The sequence below is a fragment of the Muscardinus avellanarius genome (genome assembly GCF_963383645.1).
Source record: "Muscardinus avellanarius genome assembly, chromosome: 10".
Taxonomy (NCBI): Eukaryota; Metazoa; Chordata; class Mammalia; order Rodentia; family Gliridae; genus Muscardinus; species Muscardinus avellanarius.
Window position 1 is genome coordinate 19,456,310 of NC_137796.1, and position 25,947 is coordinate 19,482,256.

The 25,947-nt window shown below is 39.0% G+C and overlaps 1 protein-coding gene across 1 annotated transcript in view; it reads left to right on the top strand.

Annotated features, from left to right (window-relative positions):
- Nucleotides 1–4,190: 4,190 nt before the first annotated feature.
- The window catches only part of TERB1 (telomere repeat binding bouquet formation protein 1), a gene marked incomplete at both ends in the record, with an annotated part of 54,116 nt that continues 32,359 nt past the window's right edge, over nucleotides 4,191–25,947 (top strand). The window contains 8 exons of the mRNA XM_080702433.1: nucleotides 4,191–4,221; nucleotides 8,023–8,133; nucleotides 8,307–8,435; nucleotides 10,567–10,698; nucleotides 16,398–16,458; nucleotides 16,551–16,666; nucleotides 16,753–16,875; nucleotides 22,527–22,679. Coding sequence (XP_080558559.1) covers nucleotides 4,191–4,221; nucleotides 8,023–8,133; nucleotides 8,307–8,435; nucleotides 10,567–10,698; nucleotides 16,398–16,458; nucleotides 16,551–16,666; nucleotides 16,753–16,875; nucleotides 22,527–22,679 — 856 coding nt within the window. The remainder of the gene's footprint in view (nucleotides 4,222–8,022; nucleotides 8,134–8,306; nucleotides 8,436–10,566; nucleotides 10,699–16,397; nucleotides 16,459–16,550; nucleotides 16,667–16,752; nucleotides 16,876–22,526; nucleotides 22,680–25,947) is intronic.

A 25,947-nucleotide genomic window follows, 5' to 3' on the forward strand; every position in this document is an offset into this window, starting at 1 on the left:
TTTGCTGGTAGTTTCCTCTACACCCCCCTGCCACACACATATACTAGGGGTTGAACCCAGGGTTAGTCTCAAGTGCACCCTCAGCTCATTTATTTATTTTTCCTACTGGGGATGGAGCCCAGGGGCTTTGTACCACTGAGCTACACCCCCAGCCCTATATTTTATTCTTTACTTTGCAACAAGGTGTTCTTTACTTTAAAATTAAGTTGCAGAGAGCCTCACTAAGTGGCTGAATCTGTCGCAAACCCACAATCTTCCTGTCTCAGCCTCTCAAGTACTGGGATTACAGGCGTGCCTTACCAGGCCCAGTCCAATTTTACTTTTTATTCTTGAAACAGCCTCACTAAATTCTGCGGGCCTCCCTAAGTTGCTGAGGCTGGCTTCGAACCTTGTGATCTCCTGTCTCAGTCTCCCAAGTACTGAGATTTACAGGCGTGTGCCACCTGGCCTGGTGGTAACAAAACTTCTTTTACAGCCAGGTGTGGTGGTGCACACTTGTAATCCCAGTGCTCGGGAGGCTGAGACAGGAGGATCATAGTTACCAAAACAGCCTCAACAAGTAGTGAGACTCATTAACCTAGTGAGACCGTTTCCAAGTAAAAATGGGGCTGGGGGGTGTAGCTCAGAGGTAGAATGCCGCTGGGTTCAATCCCCAGTACAACATACACACCCTTTTATTATGTGTTGCATATTTGCCTTTTTTTTCCTTGCCTCTTCTTCAGAGGTGGTTTTCACAATGTAGAAGTCCAAACTGTGTTTCCACTGTTAATTCAGCAATAGCAATTAGTAGTGGAATTTTCAGCCCTGTTTGCCAGCCTTGAACAGAAAGATGTCACTTATCTCTGACATCTGTGATAAGTAGGGAGTAATTTCTGAATATTCAAGGGTAGATTCCCAAAAAAGTTTTTGATAGAAATAATATACAAGCCAGATGTGGTGGCACATGCTTGTAATCCCAGTACTTGGGAGGCTGAGACAGGAGGATTGCAGGTTCCAGGACAGCCTAAGCAAGTAGTGAAACTCTCATCAACCTATTGAGACCCTGTTTCAAAAATAGGGCTGAAGGGGTAGCTTGGAGGTAAAATGCCACTGGGTTCAATCTCCAGTACCACCACTAATTAATAATAATAATAGTAATAATAATAACAATATGATCATTTAGGATCTAGGGATGTTGTTCAGAGGTACAGCACTCCTAGGTTCAATCCTCACTACCCTTACAAATTAATTAGCTAAATAGTCTTTACACTCCCCCACAAAATTAAAACATCCTCATATAATTGTTCATTTTTAACAGTTTATTTTTATTTTATTTATTTTTTTGTGAGTCTGGGGATGGAACCCCGGGGCATTCGACCTCTGAGCTATACCCCTGCCCTAGTTTTTATTCTTTAATTTGAAACAGGCTCTCACTAAGTAGCTGAGGCTGTCTGCAAACCACGATCCTCTGGTCTCAGCCTCCCAAATGATGGGATTATAAACGTGTGCCACCACGTCCAGCTAACAGTTTATTTATTTTTATTATTTTTTTTGGTGGTACTGGGGTTCCTGGAAGCCCTTCTACCTCCAGGCTACACTCCCAGACCTATTTTATATATTTATTTGGAAACAGGGTCTCTTAAGCCAGCACAGCTGGCTTCAAACCTGCGCAATCCTCCTGTCTCCGCCTCTCAAGCCGGGGGTGGGGGTGGGGGTGTTTTACAAGCGTGCGCCACGGTGCCTGGCGCTAACAGTTTATTTTTATTTTTTTGGGGGGGGTACTGGGGTTCCTGGAAGCCCTTCTACCTCCGGGCTACACTCCCAGACCTATTTTCACATTTTTATTTGGAAACAGGGTCTTCTAAGCCAGCACACGTGGCTGGCTTTGAACCTGCCCGATCCTCCTGTCTCTGCCTCCCAAGCGCGGGGATTACATACAAGCGTGTGCTACCATGCCCAGCAACAGTTTATTTTAAAATGTCTTTTTTTTTTTTTTACAAGTCTGAACCCATTTACTCAAAGGGAATAGTGTTTATATATGAAAGACAGTATATTCTTGAATAAGATTTTTCTGTTTTGACCTCAGATGTTATTGGTTCCCATTCCAACTCTAGCTGTCTAGACTTGGTTAAATCACTTATCTCTTCATCCATATAGTCCTTCATAAAATTATTGTAAAGACTAAAAAATAGTGTAAAGTGAAAGCTGTAATCCCAGTAATTGGAGGCTGAGATAGGATTGCAAGTTTAAGACTATCTCGGCAACTTAGTGAGATCCTATTTAAAAAAAAAAAGGCTGGGAGTGTATCTTGGAGGTAGAACACCTGTGGGTTTAATCCCCAGTACTGCTAATAAAGTGTAAAGAACAGAGCCTGGCCTAGGAATCCACTGAATGTTACAGGCCATTATAGAAATTGTGAAAAACAAAAAATAGTGGAATAAATACCCCAAGAACCACACCCTAAGGACAAAAATTGTTAATATATTTCTTTTCCAGTTTTATGCTTGCTTCTTACCTTATTGTAGCTACAGTTATGAATAATGTTTTTGGTTAACTTTGTAACAAGAATTTTTCCTTACTGTTAAACATTTCTAGTGGATGTCAATATTGTTGTAATACTATCCTGTCTTACGGATGTATCAAGCCCTTTTTAAAAATATATTCTAAGCTAAAAATAGCAAAACTAATATATTTGTATGTTACCTTGTAAAAGATTTTCACATTTGTTTTTACTTTAAACATTCTTTTTGCTTAGGAATTTTATTTTCATTTTGAGAGTAAGAATGAGAAAAAGAATTGAGCATCTCTTTAACAATATAGTATTGAAGTAAATAAGAACTTGAGTTCTGTGAATCTTAGTCAGTTGGACTCTGGTACTTTTGTGTGTTTGGTCTTGAGATTGAATCTAACATACATTCTACCTCTGAGCTATACCCACACCCTTATTTTTATTTTGAGATGGCTCTCACTAAATTGTGGAGAGTCTTTCTTTCTTTCTTCTTTTCTTTTCTTTCTTTTTCTTTTTCTTTTTTTTTTTTTTTTGGCAGGTTTGGGGATTGAACCCAGGGGCATTTTACCTCCGAGCTACACCCCCTGCCCTATTTTTTATTTTTTATTTTGAAACAGCGTCTCACTAAGTTGCAGAGGACCTTACTAAGTAGCTGAGGCTGTCCACAAACTGCGATCCTCTGGTCTCAGCCTCCCGAATGCTGGGATAACAGGCATGCATCATCATGCCCAGCTTTGGAGAGCTTTTCTTAAGTTGATGATGATGGCCATAAATCTGTGACTCTCTTATCTCAGCCTCCCAAGTACTGGGATTACAAATATGTGCCCAGCTTCTGATATATATATATATTTTGTACTGGGGGTAGAACCCAGGGGCTTTTCTACCTCCAGGCTATACTCCCAGACCATTTTTTTTTAATATATATACTTTATTTGGAAACAGGTTCTCACTAAGTTGCTGAGAGCCTAAGTAGCTGAGGCTGGCTTCGAACCTGTGCAATCCTCCTGTCACAGCCTCCCAAGCACTGGGATTACAAACCTGTGTGGGCCACAATGCCCCACTTCTGATACATTTTTATAAACAATTTAGCATTCTAAAATTGAGCATGTGAGAAGCCATATCACAGTTGCCAGTGATTTTAAAAATTCTTCTAACAAATGACAAAGATTGAAGCTTAGTGGTAAAATGCTATGTTGAGAATTACCATGTGTTGTTAGAAAAATGTTCAGTATTACCTTGTGAAGGGAAATGGAGACCTAGAGTGTATGTCTAGGTCTTCTTAGATTCATACAACAGTTCCCAATCTGAAATTATGGGATGGAGATTTCAGGAAAGAAAATAAGAAAGCAGGACCAGAGGAGAACCAATTGGATTCAATCAGTCATTCATTTGTTTAATAAAATTTGTTCAATGCCTATAGTGCTTTAAAATGCTAGATGTGTTTATGTATGTTTTCAAATTTCTTGTAACAACTCTAAGATGATTAGTACTGTTTTATAGATAAACTAAACCTCAATTTAAGCAACTTGCACAGTATCACATATCTGATAAGTTACAGATTCAATCTTTGATCTTCTGGCTTAAGGAAAGCGATTCCTACCCCCTTTGCACTTATATTTCTGGCATTCTTAAGAACTTACTTACATTGAGAAAATACTTTTATCTTACAGATTAAATATAAGGAAAAAGAATACAGAGAAAAATGGAAAGTGAGGACACAAAGAAAATACAAGGTGAGAAATTAATGGGTCATATATCTGCAGTTAGTTTTACATATGTGGGATATACTTCAAATTATCTGAGAATCCAGGAAATCAGTCACTTGGCAATTTATAGAAGTATTGGGCAGCTACTCTGTGCCTGTCACACAATTCCTGGCTTAGGAAACTGACATGGGAAAAGATATGCTGATATTTAGAATGCCATGTGATAGGTGATTGATGGTATATAAAAGAACAGTAGCAGCCTGAGAAGACTACTGTCAAAGTATAACTGCAGGGATAGATGTCATTTGTCCTCAGGAGAGAAAACTGAATCCATGAACATAGAGGAGGGTAACCAGAGGAAATTATAAAAAAAGACAGGGAATAGTGTTCCCTAATGTATGTTAACACAAAGGTTTGCTGAAGAGGGCCCTCAAAAAAGGCTGAGAGCCGGGTATGGTGGCGCATGCTTATAATCCCAGGATTCAGGAGGTTAAGACCAGAGGATCTCGGTTCGCAGACAGCCTCAGCTACTAAGTGCAACTTAGTGAGGCCCTGTTTCAAAATAAAGAATAAAAAATAGGGCAGGGGGTGTAGCTTGGAGGTCAGATGCCCCTGGGTTCCATCCCCAGACCTGCAAAAAATAAATTAATAAATAAAAAAGACTTGAGAACATTTCTGAAACAGAAAGAAAATGTCTTGGAAATCAGAGCATTAGGAGAATGCTTCATGAGAAGGATTACTTAACAGCATTTAGAAGTGTGTGTGTGTGTGTGTGTGTGTGTGTGTGTGTGTGTGTGTGTGTGTGTTAATTACTGGTGATGAGCTCAGGGGTATTCCAGGTTATACCCACCAGCCATTGTTATTTTTTATTTTATTTATTTATTTTTTGTGGTACTGAGGGTGGAACCCAGGGGCTCTTATACCTCTGGGCTATATTCCCAACCTATTTTATATTTTATTTGGAAACAGAGTCTCACTAAATAGCTGAGGGTAGCTTCAAACCTGTGTAATCTTCCTGTCTCAGCCTCTCAAGCGTTGGGATTACAAGTGTGCACCACCATGCTCGGCTGTTATTTTTTATTTTAAAACAGCGTCTTGTGAGGTTGCTGAGGACCTCCCTAGCTAAGTTGCTGAGGATGGCCTTGAACCTGTGATTCTCCCTATCTCCCAAGTGCTGGGTTTACAGGCACCTGCTACTGTGCCAGGCTTTGTTTTGTTAACAGTAAACTCAATACAGTTTAGTCAGAATGCAGTATGTTTGCATCTGAGTGGGAAATGAAAATCTGAAAATGGTATTTGATAGCTTTTTTAAAGCTTGATTAAAGCTATACATAGCAATAACTAGAGGGAGGTTACAGTGTGTGTGTGTGTGTGTGTGTGTGTGTGTGTGTGTGTGTGTGTGTGTGTGTGTGTTTTGCTAGGAGTAGAATCCAGGGCCTTACACATGCTAGGTAAGTGCTATACCACTGAGCTACACCCACAGACCCCCTTTGTTGTTTTTTATTTTTCAGTTTAGTTTTGTTTCTGATTCATGCTCTGTTGCCCAGGCTGGCCTTGAACTGCTGGGCTCAAGGGATGCTCTTACTTCAGCCTCTGAGGGATCTGGGGCTACAGGCCTGTTCCACCACACCTAGTTTATCAAGAAGTCTTACAAGGTTATAGAGACAAAGAATTTTTGAAGACAGAATGGAGATTCTGAACAAGTTAAAGAAATTAGAGAAACAGGAGATGGTACCCTTCTTAAACCACTTATCACACTCCATTTATCAAATCTTCAACCCCAGTCCCACATCTCATTCTTACTCATTTTGTATCTGAATTTGATTCCTCTCAGAAGTAGATCTTTTGACAAGGATTTGAGTGCAACTACTTTTTTGAGATAAGGGATCCCAGGAAACACTGGCTGGGAAGTGGGAAAGTGAGATAGTAAAGGGAAGGCATATACAATAGTATATTATCAATTAAATGTTTATAGGTATCTAGAGCTTAACCCCACTAGGAAACTCTGGAATCATTGTCCCTGAGTCTTCTAGCCAAAGAAGGAAGGGTATTTACCCTGAAACTCTCATTGGTCATCTGTTTAGTAACCAGGTGAAGTGGTATCTAGTTGTGCTTTTGGTTTGCATTTCCCTAATGATTTAACAGTGTTGTGCATCTTTTCATATAATTATTGGGTACTTATCTTTGGGGACATGTGAATTCAAATCTTTAATATACTGCTTAATCAAGTTGTCTTTTTATTATTGAGTTTTAAGAGTTCTCTATATAGTCTGAATACATACCCCTATTGGATATTTGATTTGTAGGTATTTTCTTCCAGAGTGGGCTGTCTTTTCATGTTCTAATGATATCTTTTGACACTTAAACATTTTAAATTTCAAATCTAATTTATCAAATTTTCTTTTATTGCTTGTGATGTTGTATGCACTTCAGTTTTTGTTTGCTTATTTCTTTCTTTTCTTCAGGAATTATTGAAGGAACTAGGTTGCTTAGCCTAGAGAGAAAAGACAACATGGAACCTGATAGTTGTAGATGCCAGTAGGTGCTTGGGAAGAAAAGGAGTGTAGTAGGAGATCTCACAGTATGAGAGGGAATGAAAGAAGTTTTTCTGCGTTCTATATTATACCTAGAATTATATATCATAAATTTTCTTTGACATGTTGATGTGGCTTGTTGTCAACTATACAAACTTATCTTGTAGTTTTTGTTAATGTATAAAATGATCAATAAATGTTTGTTGTTACCCAAAGACAAGATAGAAATAATCTTGGGCTGGGTGTGGTGGCACATGCTTGTAATCCCAGGACATGGTAGGCTAAGACTAGAGGATCTGGGTTGTGGCTAGCCTCAGCTACTTAGGCCCTCCACAACTTAGTGAGACCCTGTTTCAAAATGAACAAAGAATCAAGCTGGGGGTGTAGCTCAGAGGTAGAATGCCCTGGGTTCAATATCTAGTACCCCCATAAAATAATCTTGGTATGGTGTGTGTGTGTGTGTGTGTGTGTGTGTTACTAGAGATTGAACCCAGGGACATTCTACCTCTGAGATAGGCTTCCCAGCCATATTTTATTTTTTATTTTGGAAAAGGGTCTCACTAAGTTGGAGAGGGTCTCACTAAGTTGCTGAGATTGTCCTCAAAACTTTGATCCTCCTGCCTTAACCTCCCAGGTACTGGAATTACAGGTCACCATGCCCAACTATGGGGTTTTATCTTAACAAATTATATCAGGAAATATTTAAACAAACTGCCAGGTCAGTTTCTTTCAAGAAGACTAAATGTTAATTGAGGATACAGTTTTTTATTAGTGTTCTATACTTTTATGTCCTCCCTTCATCCTATATCATTCAGAACTCTAAATATTAATTCAAGCCAGGTGTCATGGTACACAGTCATAAACATAGTATTAAGGAGGCTGAGACAGAAGGAATGTAGGTTCATAGCCAGCCTCAGCAACTTGGTGAGGCCCTCTGCAACTTAGTGTGGCCCTGTTTCAAAATAAAAAGTAAAATAGGGTGGAGGGCCTAGCTCAGAGATACAGTGCCCCCTGGGTTCAATCCCTAGTACCATACACAAAATAAATTATTTTAAGCATTATACCAAAGCCTATTTATAATTCTATTTATATCCTTAAAATAGACAAAATTGTTTTAAGAACTATAGTAAAAAGTTTTATAGGAAAATGACTATTGTTTTCTGTAGTTAAAAATAATTTACATGTTGATAATTTTTAACATATGCACATAACTATGCAAACAACATAATCAAGATGGTGAATATGCTACCACGCACAAATTTTGGTTTAAAATAATGAATTTTTCCTTTTTCAGAAATGAAGACTGACCTGAACTTATTATTGGAGTGTCTAAAGTATCAGATGGATAATCCTTTTTCACAAAAAGAAGCTTTGGTCACTATTCATTCAATTTGTCAACAAAACAGTAAGACATAATTTGTGCATGATTCTCGTTCTTTAGTACTATAATCTATTACATATGCATAGTACTCAATTATTCTGTGTGTTATGTAACTTTCTTCATATGATTTTTGAATCCTTGACAGAATAATAAAAGTAAATATCATTTTAACTTTGTTCTGTCTATTCATCCTGCAGGTAATGCCGGTGTTTATTTTCGGGAAATTGGTGGTTTGACATTTGTAAAAAATCTTGCAAAGTCAAGTGAGCATAGCATGGTAAAAGAAGCAGCCTTATTTACATTAGGAGCTGTTGCAGAAAAAAATGGTAAAGTATAAAATTTTATTTATTATTCTTCAAGCATTGTGTTATATTAAAAAGTAATTTTAGAAGCCAGATGTGGTGGTTCATACCTGTAATCTCAATGCTAGGGAGGCTGAGGCAGGAAGATTACAGGTTCTAGGCCAGTTTCAGCAGCTTAGTGAGTCCTTTGGCAATTCAGAAAAACCTTGTTTCAAGCAAGGCATGGTTGCACACTCTTGTAATCCCAGCATCTGGGAGGCTGAGACAGGAGGATCACAGTTCGTGGACAGCCTCAGCTACTTAGTGAGGCTCTTTCCAACCCAACCCAGTGAGACCCTGTTTCAAAATAAAGAATAAAAAATAGGGCTGGGGGTGTCGCTCAGAGGTAGAATGCCTCTGGGTTCCATCCCCAGTGCCACAAAAACAAAAAAACAAAAACCCCTGTTTCAAAATAAAAAATAAGCATTTGCAAGGCTGAGGCAGAAGGATCACGGTTTGAAGACAGCCCTAGCTACTTAGTGAGGCCCTTTGCAACTCAGTGAGAGTCTGTTTCAAAATATAAAGAATGAAAAATAGGACTGGGGATGTATTGTTCAGAGGTAGAATGCCCCTGGGTTCCATCCCCAGTACTGCAAAATAAGTAAATAAATATATAGAACTGGAGGTATAGCTCAGATATGATGCCCTTAGTTTTAATCTTCACTAGCGTGCGTACACACACACACACACACACACACACACACACACACCAGTAATTTTAGAGTTGAAATTTTCTATGTGATTGAATAGCTTTATCTAGATACTTAAAAGATGCTAATAATCCACAACCATCATATATGCTTTCAAAATAGAAATTCATGTTGGCAAGAACATTTCTCTGCAATATATCTGAAATAAGACTTAATCTAAACCATAAGTTTGTCGAACCAACTTTATATTTTATGTTTTCATCAGCTTTTTAAAAAAATTTACAGCACTGGGGATGGAACCCAGGGGTATTCTACCTCTGAGATACACCCCCATCCATATTTTCTATTCTTTATTTGAAAACAGGATCTCACTGAGTTACAAAGGGCCTCACTTAGTAGCTGAGGCTGTCTGAGAACCACATCCTCCTGTCTCAGCCTCCCAAATGCTGGGATTACAAGTGTGCACCACCACACCAGGCTCTTCACTAACTATTAAGAGCCAAGTTCTGTATGAGGCATCTAGGATACATTAACAAATAATCTAGTCCTTGCATCTGAGTGGCAGGGTAGTACCTAGAACCAGGGTACTAGATAAAATGCTGATTTTATCATTGTCGCCATTTATTTTTAGTTCTCAGTGCTGGGGATTGAATCTAGGGCCTCACACATGCTAAGCGTATGTGCTACTACTGAGCTACATCTTCCAGGCTCAAATTTTTGTTGGTAAAAAATTCATTTATTTCCTGAGTATCACAAAAAATAATGTCAGTTTTTTAAAAACATTTTGTGCTGGGCATGGTGGGGCACACTTGTAATCCCAGTACTTGGGAGGCTGAGACAAGAGGATCACAGGTTCTCCGCCAGCCTCACCTACTTAGTGAGCCACCCCCACCACCACAACTTAGTGAGACCCTGTTTCAGAATGGAGAAGAGAAATGGGCTGGGGTGTAGCTCAGAAGTAGAGTGCTCTTAGGTTTAATCCTCAGTCTTCCCTGAGGGAGGTGGATTTGTGATTCTCCTGCCTCAGCCTCTTTTTTATTTTTGAGAGACTTTACATCTAGAAAAGTCTCAAAATAGTACAAATATTATTTGTTCCTCTGTTTTCTAAAATAGGTTTCTAAATTTTCTTAAATTGTTTTTCTTGCTTTCTTTTGTCACTCATTTATCCTCTGAAAATTTTTTGTGTAATTTTATATTTTATATAATTAAGTTTTTATGCAAACTCTAGGGGACTTTAATATGTGGTTTGGAGTTTAGATCAAGTACTTTTGATTAAGATACTGCTACTTTGGCCTGCTACTTAAGTAAGCACATGTAAACTTGTCAGAAATTTGATTGTGTTTCTAATAAGTGTCAACTTAATGAGATCTGGTTGAGAACCACCCCATTTGGCAACTTTGTCTTGTTCAGCATACTTTAAACTGATTTGTGCTAATGCCCAATTTTATTTTATATTTATATTTCAGTTTATTGTCAGCAAACTTTGTGTACTTCAGAGTTATTTGAAGATTTAACTTTGTTCTTATCTAATGGCGATTCAAACACAAATTTGAAAAGAATGACTGTCTATGTTATTTTGGTTCTGGTTTCAAATAATAGTAAGTACATTCTCTCATAAATGTTTAAAAATATTTTTGTGGTACTGGGAGCAGAACCCAGGGGCCTTCTACTAAAAGCATTTTAAACAATAAATTGGAACAGTCATTATTAATCCATAATTCTAGTCCTTATATCCATGTCATGTTTTTAAAATCTAATTAACTCCTGAAAAATACTAGCTTTAAAGAAAAAGGAATTAATAGTGTGCATTTAATAAGTCAATATTTGCTTATTTTAAGAACTAGTAAAATGAGTGGTCTACTTGATAAATATTAAGTACAACAACTTTATTTTTTTGTTGTTTTTTTATTTTTTTATTGGTGCACTGTATTCATACATTATAATGCGGTAAAAACTTGTGTAGACATACATGCACACATCGCCCAATTAGCCCCTACCCAATCCCCACCCCATTCCCTCCCCATCCCTCCTTCCCATGCTTGGCTTAGTTGTTAACATCTAATATTATAGCAATTTATCCAAAATTAACAATGCTAATCTCACATAACAGATTCATCTATCTGATATCAAACTTTTGATCACTTAGATATAACATTTCAGTATTTCTTTTTGCTTTCTTTCTTACCAGAGGATATATATATTTTTTAAGGTAAAACTATCGTACATTTTTTTTCAGAAGTCTGTCCTAACATGAAATATGAACTCTAAATACCCAAAACAATCTCGAAAAAGAATAAAACTAGAAGATGTACATTTTCTGATTTCAAACCTTATAGAGCTACAATAATTGAAACAGTGTAGTGCTGCTATAAAGGCAGATATATAAACCAGTGGAGTAAAATAAAAAGCCTAGAAATAAATTCTTCCATATATGGTCAAATTATTTTTGACAAAGTTTCCAAGAACATTTGGTGAAGGAAATAATCTTTTCACTAAATATTGTTGAAAAATAATAATTACGAGAAAAATAATAAGATTGGACCCTTATCTAACACCATATACAAATATTAGCTCAAACTAGATAAAAGACCTGAATGTAAATCTTAAGACTATAAACTTTTAGAAGAAAACCTGGGTCATAACACTTCACAACATTGAAATTGGCAGTGATTTCTTGGATATGATTTCAAAGGCACAGGCAACAAAAGAATAAACAAACTTCCTAAAAACAAAAAAATATTGTACAATATAAACAGAGTTAAAAGTTACTGATAGAATGGGATAAAATATTTCCAAATGCTGTATCTGAAGGCATATTAATATTCCAAATAGAAATCCTAAAAATTAGTAACAACAAAAGCAAACAATACAATTTAGAAATAGGTAAAAGACTAAAATAATGAATCTCCATAGGTTTTAACCTATAAACACATGAATATATTCTTTGCTTAGTTGTCTTCTGGATGGAAAATCTTGTTTCTCTAGTTCTGGTGTGTATTGCCTATTTCTTCTTTGTAGTTAATCTCTCTGAGTATTTTCTCTAGCGCTGGTTTTGAAGACATAAATTCCTTCAGTTTCTGTTTGTCATGGAAGCTCCTTATTTCCCCATCTAATTTGATAGATAGCTTTTCTGGATAGGAAATTTTTGGCTGGAAGTTGTTTTCTTTCAGAGTTTGGAATATGTTACTCCAAGCCCTTCTGGATCTCATGACTTGGTTTGGGAAGTCTGGAGTGATTCTAATTGGTTTGCCTCTGAATGTCACTTGGCCCTTTGTTTTTGTTGCCTTTAAGATTCTCTGCTTGGCTTCCACATTGGTCATTTTGACAATTATGTGGCGTGGGGATCCTCTTCTCTGCTCCTGTCTAAAGGGAGTTCTATAAGTTTCCTGGACCTGTGTATCGATCTCTTGCTCTATGTTTGGAAATTTTTCTGCTATTATTTCTCTGAAGATATTATTGATCCCTTTGGTTTCACCTTCTTTTCCCTCCTCTATTCCGATTATTCTTAGGTTAGCTCTCTTAAAATTGGCCCATATTTCTTTAATGTCAGATTCCTCCTGTCTGATTTTTTTTTTTCTAAGTTATAAATTATGTGTTTGTTTTTGGAGTGATCCTCTTCTAGGAGCGAGATTCTATTCTCCATGTGATCTAATTGATTGTTTATACTTTGAATTGAGGCCTTTACCTTTCCTTTATTCATCCTTTATGTCTTTTAGACTCTCTAAATTCTTTTCGAAAGTCCTGTATTATTTCTACAGTTAAATTCCTGATTTGTTCTTCTGGAGATCTCTGAATTTCTGTGTTATCAGGTTCTGATAATATGGGGCTGTGGGCATTCATTGCTCTATTGTTGTTCCTCTTTCCCATGATTTCAGAATTTTGTGCCTTCCCTGGGTCACTACGACCTCACTTAGGGTGCTCTGAATCTCGAGTCTTGTAATCTCAGCCGCCACTACTCCTTTACTGGGTTGTATCTCAAAGTTTCATACCCAGGAAGTTAATCAAGGCTGCGCAAGACTGGGGGTGCTGGGCTGGGGGTTTTCCCACGGGGAGCTTCGACTAGGGTGTGGTATCTCTGCCACCGCTACTCCTTCACTGGGTTGGACTGCAAAATATCTGACCCAAGGAGATTATCGAAGCTACTCAAGTCCCTGGGAGTGCAGTACGGGGATTTCTCCTTTAGGGGCCGCAATTACACTCATGGTTATTGTGCGCACAGATCTGGAGCTGTGGCAGGGCGCGGCAAACTCACTGTTGCTGCTGGCAATATGGCGCTGCTGTCACATCGTCGGCCATGAGGCTGGTACTGCTGGCAATATGGCACCACTGCCACGCCCTTGGCCGTGAGGCTGGCGTATTTCTTTTCTGGTTTTGATCTCCATTCTGAGTCCCTGGAAGGCGTGATGAGCTTGACCACTGGGAGTTTTAGACATTCATTGCGCTGAAAAAACTGCAGAATTACACCCGAATGATCTGCAGCTGCTCACTTCAGCTCCTTGTTTACCTTTCCTCTCTGGAGCCTGGTGCTATGAGGGAAGATGGCGCTGGCATGGCTCCGCTGCTGCATTGCGGGCTTGATTTCTGGTCTCTGGTTGTTCTAGTCTTTTTTCTCTCTGTCCCTTGTGTTTACATTTTTTATTTCTCTGCTGATGGTGTTTACTGGCTATGAAAAGCGTTGATTTTGTGGCAACAGAGACCGCGTTTTGCAGGACTCGTAAACGCTGCTTTTCTTGGTCACCATCTTCCTGGAAGTGCTCTAATACAACAACTTTAAAAGATAAAAAGAAGCATTTAATGAATTCAGTTGGCTGATTTTTTTTCACTGCATAAATCATTTAGTTACAGGTTTTACTGTATCAGCCAGCAGTGCTTTTATTTTAGATTTGCAGAAAAGTTGGAATATAATATAGAATTTTCTATATACCTTCTTCCCGATTTTATTTATTTATTTATTTATTTAGTAGTACTGGGGATAGAACCTAAGGACCCAAGCTACACCCCAGCCCTAGTTTTTAGTCTTTTTTTTAGCCTTTTATTTTTGAAGCAGGGTCTCATTGAGTTGCTACGAGTCTTGCTAAATAGCTGAGGCTGTCCACGAACCACGATCCTCTGATCTCCGCCTCCCTAATGCTGGGATTACAAGTGGGCACCACCATGCCCAGCCACCCAGTGTTATTTTTAAACATTGCTTTATTTATTTATTTATTTATTTATTTTTATTTTTTATTTTTTGGTGGTACTGGGGTTCCTGGAAACCCTTCTACCTCCGGGCTACACTCCCAGACCTATTTTTATATTTTTTTAATTTGGAAACAGAGTCTCTTAAGCCAGCGCAGCTGGCTTCGAACCTGCGCTATCCTCCTGTCTCTGCCTCCCAAGCGCGGGGATTACAAGCGTGCGCCATCACGCCCGGCTGCTTTATTTATTTTTTAAAATTGTTAAACGTTTTGTAGACATTTAAGATGTGTATGGAGCCGGGCGTGGTGGCGCACGCTTGTAATTCCCACGCTTGGGAGGTGGAGACAGGAGAAGCACGCAGGTTCAAAGCCAGCCCCGCGTGCTGGTTTAGGAGACCCTGTTTCCAAATAAAAATGTAAAAATAGGTCTGGGAGTGTAGCCCAAAGGTAGAAGGGCTTCCAGGAACCCCAGTACCACCAAAAAAAAAAAAAAAAGATGTGTATGGTGGTGCATACTCGTAGTCCCAGTATTTGGAATGCTAAGATAGGATCACAGGTTCAAGGCTAGCCTCAGTAACTTAGCAAAACCCTTAGCAATTTCCAGCCAGGTATGGTGGTGCACAACTCTAATCTCAGTACTTGGAAAGCTGAGACAGAAGGATCACAAGTGAGACCCTGTTTGAAAATAAAGAATAAAAAATAGGGCTTGGGTATGACTTGGAGATAGAATGCCTCTGGGTTCAACCCCCAGTACCATATGCACAAAAGTCTGGGGGTTATAGCTCAGAGGTACAACACCCCTGGATTCAACTCCTAGTCTCCAAAGAAATGTTTCTAAATGCGATTTTTCTGTTTTGAACAAACTAGAAAAGGCTGGCTATTTTTTCTACTTTAGAGCATACTTTGTTATTGTAACAAAAAACCATGGTATAAAATAAGTATTTTGTAATTTTTAGAGGAAATTCGCATGTCATCAGTCTCTGATCATAAGTGGTATGGTTTCCAAATTTTTTGTCTATTGTACTGGGGATTGAGCTCAGGGGCATTTTACCTTTGAACTATATACCCCCATCCCTTTTTATTTTTTATGTTTGAAATATTTAAAAAAAAAATATATATATATATATATATTTTTTTTTTGCAGTACTGGGGATAGAACCCAGGGGCATTCTACCTCTGAGCTACACCCCTAGCCCTAGTTTTTATTCTTTATTTTGAAACAAGGTCTCACTGAGTTGCCAAGGATCTCACTAAGTAGCTGAGGCTGTCCTTGAACCCCGATCCTCCTGTCTCAGCCTCCCAAATGTTGGGATTACAAGGGTGCACCACTACACCCAGCTTTGAAATATTTAAATATAAAGATGAAAATTGATAATTTCCAAATGTCAAATTAAAAATCATTGACTTGTCAGGTTGCTGGAAGTCTCACTATGTTGAGATTGGCCTTGACCCTGCCATCCTCCTGTTTCAGCTTCCCAAGTACTGGGATTATAGATGTACACCGCCATGCCCAGCTTGTAATTTTTTTTTTTTTGGTGGAATCTACAGGCACTCTACTTCTGAACAACACTTGCAGCCCTATTTTATTTTTTATTTTTTATTTTGAAACAGGGAGGGTCTCACTAAGTTATATAGGTCCTTCCTAAGTTGCTACACCTGGCTGTGAACCTGTAATACTTCTGTCTCAGCCTCCCAAGTACTAGGATTCTAGGCATGTGCCATCACACCCAGCTTCATAATAATGTTTTCTGTTTTTGTCATAATTCAATTACAGATTTTTATCTACTATAATTCTGCTTTATAAATTTCTTGGGAGGTCCTGGGGATTGAAATTAAAGTCATGCTGTTTATGAGCTATACCTTCCGTGCTTTTATTTTTTATTTTGAAACATGGGCTTGCTAATTACTGAGGCTAGCCTAGAACCTGTGACCTGTTTTGACCTCCTTAGTGCTGATAATACAGGCATTGTACTACCTCGCCTGTCTTGTATTATGCTTTGTAAAAATACTTTAAGGTGACTTAAAAACTAATTACTATTAAAGTACTACTTAAATGTTTATATTTCTGAAAAATTATTTCCATTAAATATTTATGTAACATAAGACTATTTTTTTAAAAGGGAGTGGACAGACACTTGTGAGAGAAACAGGTTGTATTACAGTTCTGTCACAGTTGTTCAGGTAAGCAAATACAAATGTATTGTTCATTATTTATTAATTAAGACCTTAACGTATTTGTATTAATTTATCTCCTTTTCTTTTTATTCTAATAGGACAGTTCTTTCAAAATATGAGTTGAATTTGTCAGATGAAAATGTTTTACAGAGTTATCAGTTGTGGTCTTCAGTGTGTAGTACTCTTTGTGTTTGTGTTAACAATCCTCAAAATGGTAAGTATCTTAAATACTTAAATATAAAGATGAATTTTTAATTTCTAAATGTCAAAATAAAAATCATTGACTTTTTCTCTTTTCAGATGAAAATCAAATATTTTGCTCTTCACTTTTTCCACATGCTAATGAGTGGTTAATGAATTGCATGAAACCTGAGATAATTCGCCCTATTTGCTCCTTTATTGCACTTACACTTGCAAATAACAGTAAGTATTTATAATTCTCTGGGTCATACTTGAAAAAACATTTAAAAGCATAAAAATTGAATTTATTATTTAGTTGCTTTAATAAGTTTTATTATAGTAATTTGGGTCATTTTGGAAGCTCCTCCTGAAAAATAAGAAAATCTTAAGTAGGTGTTGGGAGTGTATTTGGAAGATGAAATAAGCTGCATAGTTGATCTCCTTATATACCCTCATAATAAACAGAGCAACTAGGTAACAAAACTAAAAACCCACAGAGGGTATTCTATAATCACAATGCAATTAAATTAGAAATGAATAGAAATAAAACCTCCAGAAAAGCCTCAAATATCTATTAAAGGCCCAAATGACCAGTGTATTTATGAGAGGTAGTATCACTATACTCTTAATATAGACATATTAAAAAGATGATAGAGGGCCCAGCACACTGGTTACCCCAGTACCTGGGAGGCTGAGACAGGAGAACCACAGGTTCAAGAACAGCCTTAGCAAGTAGTGAGACTCTCATCAACCTAGTGATTCCCTGTTCCAAAACAAAAAATAAAAGTTGGGCTGGAGGGTGCAGAGTGGGCTCAATCTCCAATACCACATATGCATGCATGTACACACACACACACACACACACACACACACACACACAGAAAAAGAATGATAGAAATCCAGGCGTGGTGGTGCATGCTTGTAATCCCAGCATTTGGGAAGCTGAGACAGGAGGATTGTGGTTTGTGGACTGCCTCAGTTACTTAGTGAGGCCCTTTGCAACTCAGTGAGACCTTGTTTTAAAATAAAGAATAAAAACTAGGGCTGGGGTTGTAGCTCAGAGGTAGAATGCCCCTGGGTTCAATCTCTAGTAGCAAAATAAAAAAAGAAAGAAAAAAAACAAGAATATAGGGTTGAGGTTAGCCCAGTGATAGAATGCCCCTCCCCCCCGGGTTCAGTCCCCAGTACAATGCACATATACATGCGTGCGCGCACACACACAAATACAGGAAATACATAAGGGAATTGAATAATAAAAAACGTTTTGAGCCAGGTATAGTGGTATATGCTTGTAGTTCCAGTACTTGGGAGGCTGAGAGATAGGAGGATAGCAGGTTCATGGCCGACCTCAGCAATTTAGTTAGGCCCTCTACAATTTAAAATACTCTTTCAAGCCGGGCGTGGTGGTGCACGCTTGTAATCCTTGTGCTTGGGAGGCGGAGACAGGAGGATCGTGCAGATTCGAAGCCATCCTCACTGGCTTAAGAGACCCTGTTTCCAAATAAAAATTTAAAATGGGTCTGGGAGTGTAGCCCAGAGGTAGAAGGGTTTCCAGGAACCCCAGTACCAACAATGACAAATAAATAAATAAATAAATAAATAAATAAATAAATAAATAAAATAGTCTTTCAAAATAAAGAATAAAACTATTTTAAAATAAAGAATAAAATAGGGGTGGTGGTGTAACTCAGTGGTAGAATGCCTGTGGGTTCAATCCCCAGTATTCCCCACTTCCACCCTGCAAAACTGTTTTGAAAAACAGCCAGACATGGTAGCCCATTCTTGTAATCGCAGTACTTATGAAGTTGAGACAAGAAGATCACATGTTCAGCAGGTTCAAAGCCAACCTCAGCAGATTCTGTTTTAAAATAAAAAATAAAGTGGGCATAGTGACAAACACTTATAATTCCAGTACTTGGAAGGCTGAGACAGGAATATCACAGATTCAAAGCCAGGCTCTGCAACTTAGCAAGACTCTTTCCAAATAAGAAATAAAATCAGGCTAAGGGTATAACTTGTAGGTAGAATTCCTCTGTGTTCAATCTCCAGTACCACCAAAAAAAAAAAGTGTAGCTCACAGGTAGAATGCTCTGGGTTCAATCCCTAGTACAAAAAATGACAAAATTTTAGGGCTTGAATATTATGTTACCTGATTTCAATACTTATACAGAAATCAAGAAAGTCCCATTAGGTGTAAATGTAAAAATATAGATCAATAGCTGAAAATGGTGGCACACACTTGTAATCCCAGTACCTCAGAGGCTGAAACAGGAAGATCCAGGTTCACAGCCAGCCTTAGCTTCTTAGGCCCTCTGCAACTTACAGCCTGTTTCAAAATAAAGAATAAAAAATAGAGCTAGGGGCATAACTCAGAAGTAAAATGCCCCAGGGTCTCATCCCCAGTACTGCAAAGAAAAAACAAATATAGATCAGTGAAACAATATAGAGAACCCAGAAATAGGACCAGTCTCAACCCTGGCATCATATAATACACAAAAAAACTTGAAACTGTTCATAGACCTAAATATAAGAGTGAAAAATACAAAACTTCTAGACAAAAACATAGAAGTTCCTCACAACTTTGGAGTTAACAAAGATTTCTTAGGACAGCATGAACCACTCATTAAGAAAAATATAAATGGAGTTTCACTGAAATTATTTTAATCGTCAAAAGATCCAGTTAAGATGAAAAGGCAACCCACACACTGGGAGAAAATATTTGAGAAATGTATTTGATTAAAAAAAAACCCTACATTTAGAATGTGTAAAGAGTTCTGTTTGTAAGCCTGAATTTTTGTTACTTAGGCTATAACTAAAAATCTTTGAAGCAGCAGAGACCATTTTCATCTAAGCATTTTAAAATATTTCATTTTCAGGGGTTGAAGGTATATGTTGGTAGCAGAGTCCTTGCAGCATTCATGAGGCACTGGATTCAATCCCTAGTACCAGAAAAAAGAAAAAAATTGTGGCAGAATTGTAGCCCACATATCTATTTGTTATCAGCCTATTTCTAGGTTGGGGACTATTGAATCCACAATCCATGCGGTATTTTCCGAACAGCAGCATTTTAAACTGGGGAACAAAAGAGTTCATACTTTTTTGGGGGGGGTTGGGGAGGTGGTACTGGGGAGTAAACACGGGAGCATTCTGCCTCTGAGCTACAATCCTTAGCTCTTTATGTCTTTTTTGTTGTTGTTCGATATTGGGGCTGGAACTCAGAGACATTCTACCTCCGAGCTACCTGCAATCCTTCTGTCTCAGCCTATTCATTCTTTATTTTGAGACAGAGTCTCACTGAGTTGCAAAGAGCCTCACTAAGTAGTTGAGGCTGTCCATGAATCGCAATTCTCCTGTTTCAGCCTCCAAAATACTGGGATTACAAGTGTGCACCACCACACCCGGCTATGTTTTTGTTTTGAAACAGGGTCATGCTACGTTGCTGAGAGTGATCCTTCAGTCTCAGCCTCCAAGGACTGGGGTTACAGGCATATATCATCATACCCAGCTGAATTTTTTTTTTTTTTTTTGTCAGTACTGGAGATTGAATTTAGGGACATTCTCCCTCCGAGCTACACCCTCAGCCCTGTTTTTGGTTTTTGGTGTTTTTTTTTTTTTTTTTTTGTGGTACTGGGGGTGGAACCCAGAGGCTTTCTACCTCCGAACTATACTCCAAGACCTATTTTTTATATTTTATCTGGAAACAGGTCTTACTAAGTTGCCGAGAGGCTCAATAAAGTAGCTGAGGCTGGCTTCAAACCTGTGCGATCCTCCTGTCTCAGCCTCCCAAGCACAGGGATTACAAATGTGTGCCACCACGTCCAGCTATACTTTTTTTTTTTTTTGGTGGTACTGGGGTTCCTGGAAGCCCTTCTACCTCCAGGCTACGCTCCCAGACCTATTTTTCTACTTTTTTTTATTTGGAAACAGGGTCTCTTAAGCCAGGACAGCTGGCTTCGAACCTGCGCAATCCTCCTGTCTCCGCCTCCCAAGTGCGGGGATTACAAGTGTGCGCCACCACGCCCGGCTTATTCTTTATTTTTTGAAACAGGGTCTCACTAAGTTGTGGGGGACCTCCCTAAGTAGCTGAGGCTGGCCATGAACCTGTGATCCTCCTGTCTCAGCCTTCCAACTACTAGGATTATAATCGTGCGCCACCACACCCAGCTTGAATTTTTTTTTAATTTAAAATAATTTTGTTGGGCATCGTGGTGTACATACCTATAACCCCGGTACTTGAGAGACTGAGACAGGAGGATCGCAGGTTCAAGGACAGACTCAGCAACTTAGACCTTTTGTCTAAATAAAAAATAAAGCCAGGTGTGGTGGCACACTCTTATAATCTTAGCATTTGGGAGGCTGAGGCCGGAGGATTGCGGTTTGTGGACAGCCTCAGCTATTTAGTGAGGCCCTTTACAACTCACTGAGACCCAGTTTCAAAATAAAGAACAAAATATAGGGCTGGGGGTACAACTCGGAGGTAGAATGCCCCTAGGTTCAATTTCCAGTACCACATACACACAGAACAAACTTTTTAGTAAAGAAGCTCTTTTAGGGTCACCACAATATTAAAAATGCTTGCTTGTACTTAAATAATGTTTCCTTACAGTTACTTTCTTGGGTGTACAAAATTTTTAGACTAATATCTCTTATTTATTTATTATTTATTTATTTATTTATTTATTTATTTATTTATTTATTGGTGGTACGGGGGTTCCTGGAAACCCTTCTGCCTCCAGGCTACACTCTCAGACCTATTTTATATATTTTTTATTTGGAAACAGGGTCTCTTAAGCCACCCAAGTGTGGGGATTACAAGTGTGTGCCGCCATGCCCGGCTAATATCTCTTTCAAACAATACAAAAAATTAAAATTTGCTTTTAAGTCAACTTAACTTTAATATATGGAACTAGGCTGAACTGGGTAAAAAAATTGTGGCAAAATTGTAGCCCACATACCTATTTATTATCAGACTATTTCTGGAATTGGGGATGTGGAGACTACTGAATCCACCATCCATGCCATATTTTCCCAACATCATTTCCAACAGGGGAACAAAAGAGTTCATACTTAAAAAATACCTATCTGTCCTTGAATTTTGACTTGGAATAGTTATTATGCCTTAATTCAATGACATATTTTGCACCCCAAGAGGTTATAGTTAGATGTAAATAATACAGTTGAAATAGGTGTATTTGGAACAGTTAAATATTTGCCCTTTGTAGATTCAAGCAGTCTGCAAAGGAATTGAGTTATGTTGGAATTCAGAAAATAGGCAGCTTGCTAATTTGCAATAACAAGCTAATTGAATGAATCTATTCTTTTTGGCTCTATTGAAAGGCTTGTTTGATAAAGCTGAATGACAGTTTAATAATGTCATTCTTAACTGGGTTTGGTGGCCCATGCCTGTAATCCAAGCACTTGGGAGGCTGAGACAGGACAATCACAGATCTGAGGCCAGGCTTAGCAACTTAGCAAGCCTAAGCAACTTTGACCCTGTTTTAAAACTAAAAAAATGAAAAGGGTTGAGACAGTAGCTCAGGTCGAGTGCCCCTGGGTTCAAGCCCCAGTGCCATAATAAAAATAGTTAATAATAATAACAATGATGTCATTCTTACAAAATACAACAGTTCTTACTAAATCCAATAAAAAATTTCTTACACAGAAGGAAGCAATATTGTAGTATATATACATGTAGTTGTATTATGTTAAAGTAAAATGCTTATATAAATATTATATACTATGATTATATACATAGGTAAATATTTTATTTTTAATTCTTTAATCTTAGGATTTTTAGTATTTGAAAGTCAGGTTAATCCCATTGAGTCCAATCTAGTTGAATGAAACCATGCACTGTTTTATTTGATATTAATAAATCTACTTTATTCCTTAAGCACATGTTCAGAAATACTTTATATCTGTGGGTGGACTGGATATATTGTCTCAAGTTCTTGTACAGCTGGAATCTGATTCACACAAGACTCTTTCCAGTGCTAAGCTTGCAGTGGTGGTGACAAAGACAGTGGATGCATGTATTGCTGATAATCGTGAGTGAAAATGCTTAGTAAGTTTTCTGCAATTGAATTTTGTTTGAATTCAGCATGGTGAGTGTTGAAATGGTAGATCAGCCCAGCCATGATGGTGCACACTTATAATCCCACTACTTGGGAAGCTGAGACAGGACGATCGAAGGTTCATGGCCAGCCTCAGCTACTTAGGTCCTCTGCAACTTATTGAAACCCTCTTTCAAAATAAAGTATAAAAGTTAGGGCTAGGGTTATAGCTCGGAGGTAGAATGTCCCTGTGTTCAATTCCCAATACCGAAAAAAAAGGTAGATTAAATACTAACATGGATTAGACTTCCAGTTTCTCACAAGTAGAAAGGAATCTTACATATTATCTAGTCCAGTTACTTATTTCCCATGGAAATTATGACTTCCCTAAGAATTCATATCTAGATCTTCTGACTTCAAGTCCAAGGATAGAATAAAAATACAATTCTCTCTTATTTTTATATGGATCATATTGAAAATGGCATGTATTCAGACTGTGCTTGGTGTCCTCTCCTACTCCTCACTTCCCCTCCCTCCTCTCAACGAGAGCCAAGGTTAACCATGCTACATTCATACTTTTACACATATTCAGTTGCAGCTCCCCCATTAATCAACCTCAGCATTCTTCGTCTCCTGCCCTTCCATTTCAGCTTTGCTGAGATTTCCCCTCCATTATCTGGAGTCTCTCTAGTATTCCTAATAGACCCTAGTTTGAGTATATTAGAGAAAACATAAGTCCCTTCTCTTTCTGTGCTTTGCTGATCTCACTTAACATAATGTTCTCCAGGTCTTTTTCATGTTCCTGTGAATGACATGATTTTGTTCTTTAAAGCTGAGTAGAATTCCATTGTGTGTATCTCCCATAATTTTGCAATCCATTCATCTGTTGATAGAAACCTAGGTTAAATTCTCTCTTCTTATAATTCAGTTAAAAAGCATTAAGCCAGGCCCAGTGGCTCATTGCCTGTAATCCCAGTACTTGGGAGTCTGAGACTGAAGGATAGCAGGTTTGAAGCCAGCCTTAGTAACTTTGCAATGCCCTCAGCAACTTAGTGAGACCCTGTTTCAAAATAAAAAACAAAATAGGGCTGGGGTGTAACTCAGAGGTAAAATACCCCTGAGGTTTTTTTTTTCTTTTTCTTTTGGTGGTACTGGGGATGCTGGAAACTCTTCTACCTCTGGTTACACTCCCAGACCTATATTTTATATTTTTATGTCGAAGCAGGGTCTCTTAAGCCAGCACGGCTGGCTTAGAACCTACGTGATCTTCCTGTCTCAGCCTCCAAAGCACGGGGATTACAAGCATGCACCACCATGCCCGACTACCCCTGAGTTTAATCCTTGGTATTATAAAAGTTTTAGAGAGAAATGAAGGGACACTTTTAAGTCACAAGGAATGGAAAAACCAATTTAGAGATCTTTAAGAATTATATAAAGAATTAAAGTATTTTTTTTTCTGATGAGTATGATGTTTGACTTACCCAGCACACCAAATAACAAATGAATAGATGAACCACACTTGAAAACATGGCTACCGTTTATATGTCCAAACACTGAGGAGTAGCCAGGTATGGTGGCACATGCCTCTAATCTCAGCTAATTCCAGCTACTTGGGAGGCCAAGGCAGGAAGATTGCCATGTTCAGTGCTAGCTTCAGCAATTCTCAAGACCCTATCTCAAAATATAAAAGGGTGAGGGTGTAGTTCAGTCTAGAGCACCCCTGAGTTCAACCCCAGTATCATACATGCGCGCATGCGCGCGCACACACACACACACACACACACACACACACACTCACTCACACTAAAGAATTATTGTGTATTTTTGTAATTAAAAACTTGGTTGGAGCCAGGTGACCAGGTACATGCCTATAATCCCAGTACTTGGGAGGCTGAGACAAGAGGATTGCAGGTCTGAGAACAGCCTTAGCAATTTAACAAGGCTCTCAGCAACCTAGTGAGATCCTGTTTCCAAATAATAAGGCAGGGTGTGGAGTTCCGAGTAGAATGACCCTGAGTTCAGTCCCTAGCACAACAAAACAAAATAACAAAACAACTCTTTTGGGCCCTAGCTGGTAGTGCACATATGTGATCCTAGCACTTGGGAGGCTGGGGCAGGATAATTGCAAGTTTGAAGCCATCCTCAGCAATTTAGCAAGACCCTCAGCAACTGAGAGACTTTCAAAATGAAAAAATTAAAAGGGCTAGTGGCACATCAGAAGTAGAATGCCTTTGAGTTCAGTCCCCAGTACCAAAAAAAGAAACTGCTGGCTTGGTGAGGTGGTATATACCATCCCTGCTACTTGGGAGGCTTGAGGCAGGAGGATTGCAAGTCCAAGGCTAGTCTAGGAAACCAGTGGTAGAGCACTTGTTACAAAGAAACAAAATGATTGAGATATAGTCCCTTGAGGAATTCACAGCCTTATTGTTTATACCAGTATTATTACATTCTGGATGAACTCTATTAAAAACCCATGAGAAATATAACTTAAAATAATAGACGGACTTCCGGGAAGATGGAGACCGAGAAAAGCGGGGCTTAAGAGCCCCGCTAACAACCAATCTCTATTACCACAAAACCAGCGCCTTTCATAGCCAGAAAACACCATCACCAGAGAAACAAAAAAATCACCAGCCCCAGAGAGGAGGGGGTCTCATAACGGAGCTCAGAGCCACAGAGGAGATACACCAGCCTCACGGCCGAGGACACAGCAGCAGCGCCTTACTGCCGGCGGCAGTGGCGAGCTCACCGGACGGCTCCAGACCAACGCACTCAACAGCCCACCAGGCTCTAGAGAGGAGTGGCGGACAGCAAGCCGAGGTGAGCCTCAGCAGAAGAGCCCGGACAGCGAGCCGAGGTGAGCCGCTGCGGAAGAGCCCGGCGGGATTCTGCAGATTTTTCGGCGCGGGGAGCATCTAAAGCTCCCAGTGGCTGGGCTCAGCACACGCTGCAGGGACTCAGAGCGGAGCTCAAAAACAGAAGAAATACACCAGCCTCACGGCCGAGGGAGTGGCAGCAGCGCCATATTGCCACCAGCAGCAGCAGCAGCGAATTCACCGAGTCCACTACAGCTCCATCTGCGTATTCAACAACAGTGAGTCAAATTGCGGGCCCCAGAGGAGAAATCCCAGTACTAACTCCCAGGGACTTGACCCAGTGGGGGAGTGGCGGTGGCAGAGATATCACACCATAGGAGAACGCGCAACCTGGCACCCCCCATAGTCTAAAGCAGCCTCTATTGACTCCCTGGGTCTGAGATTTT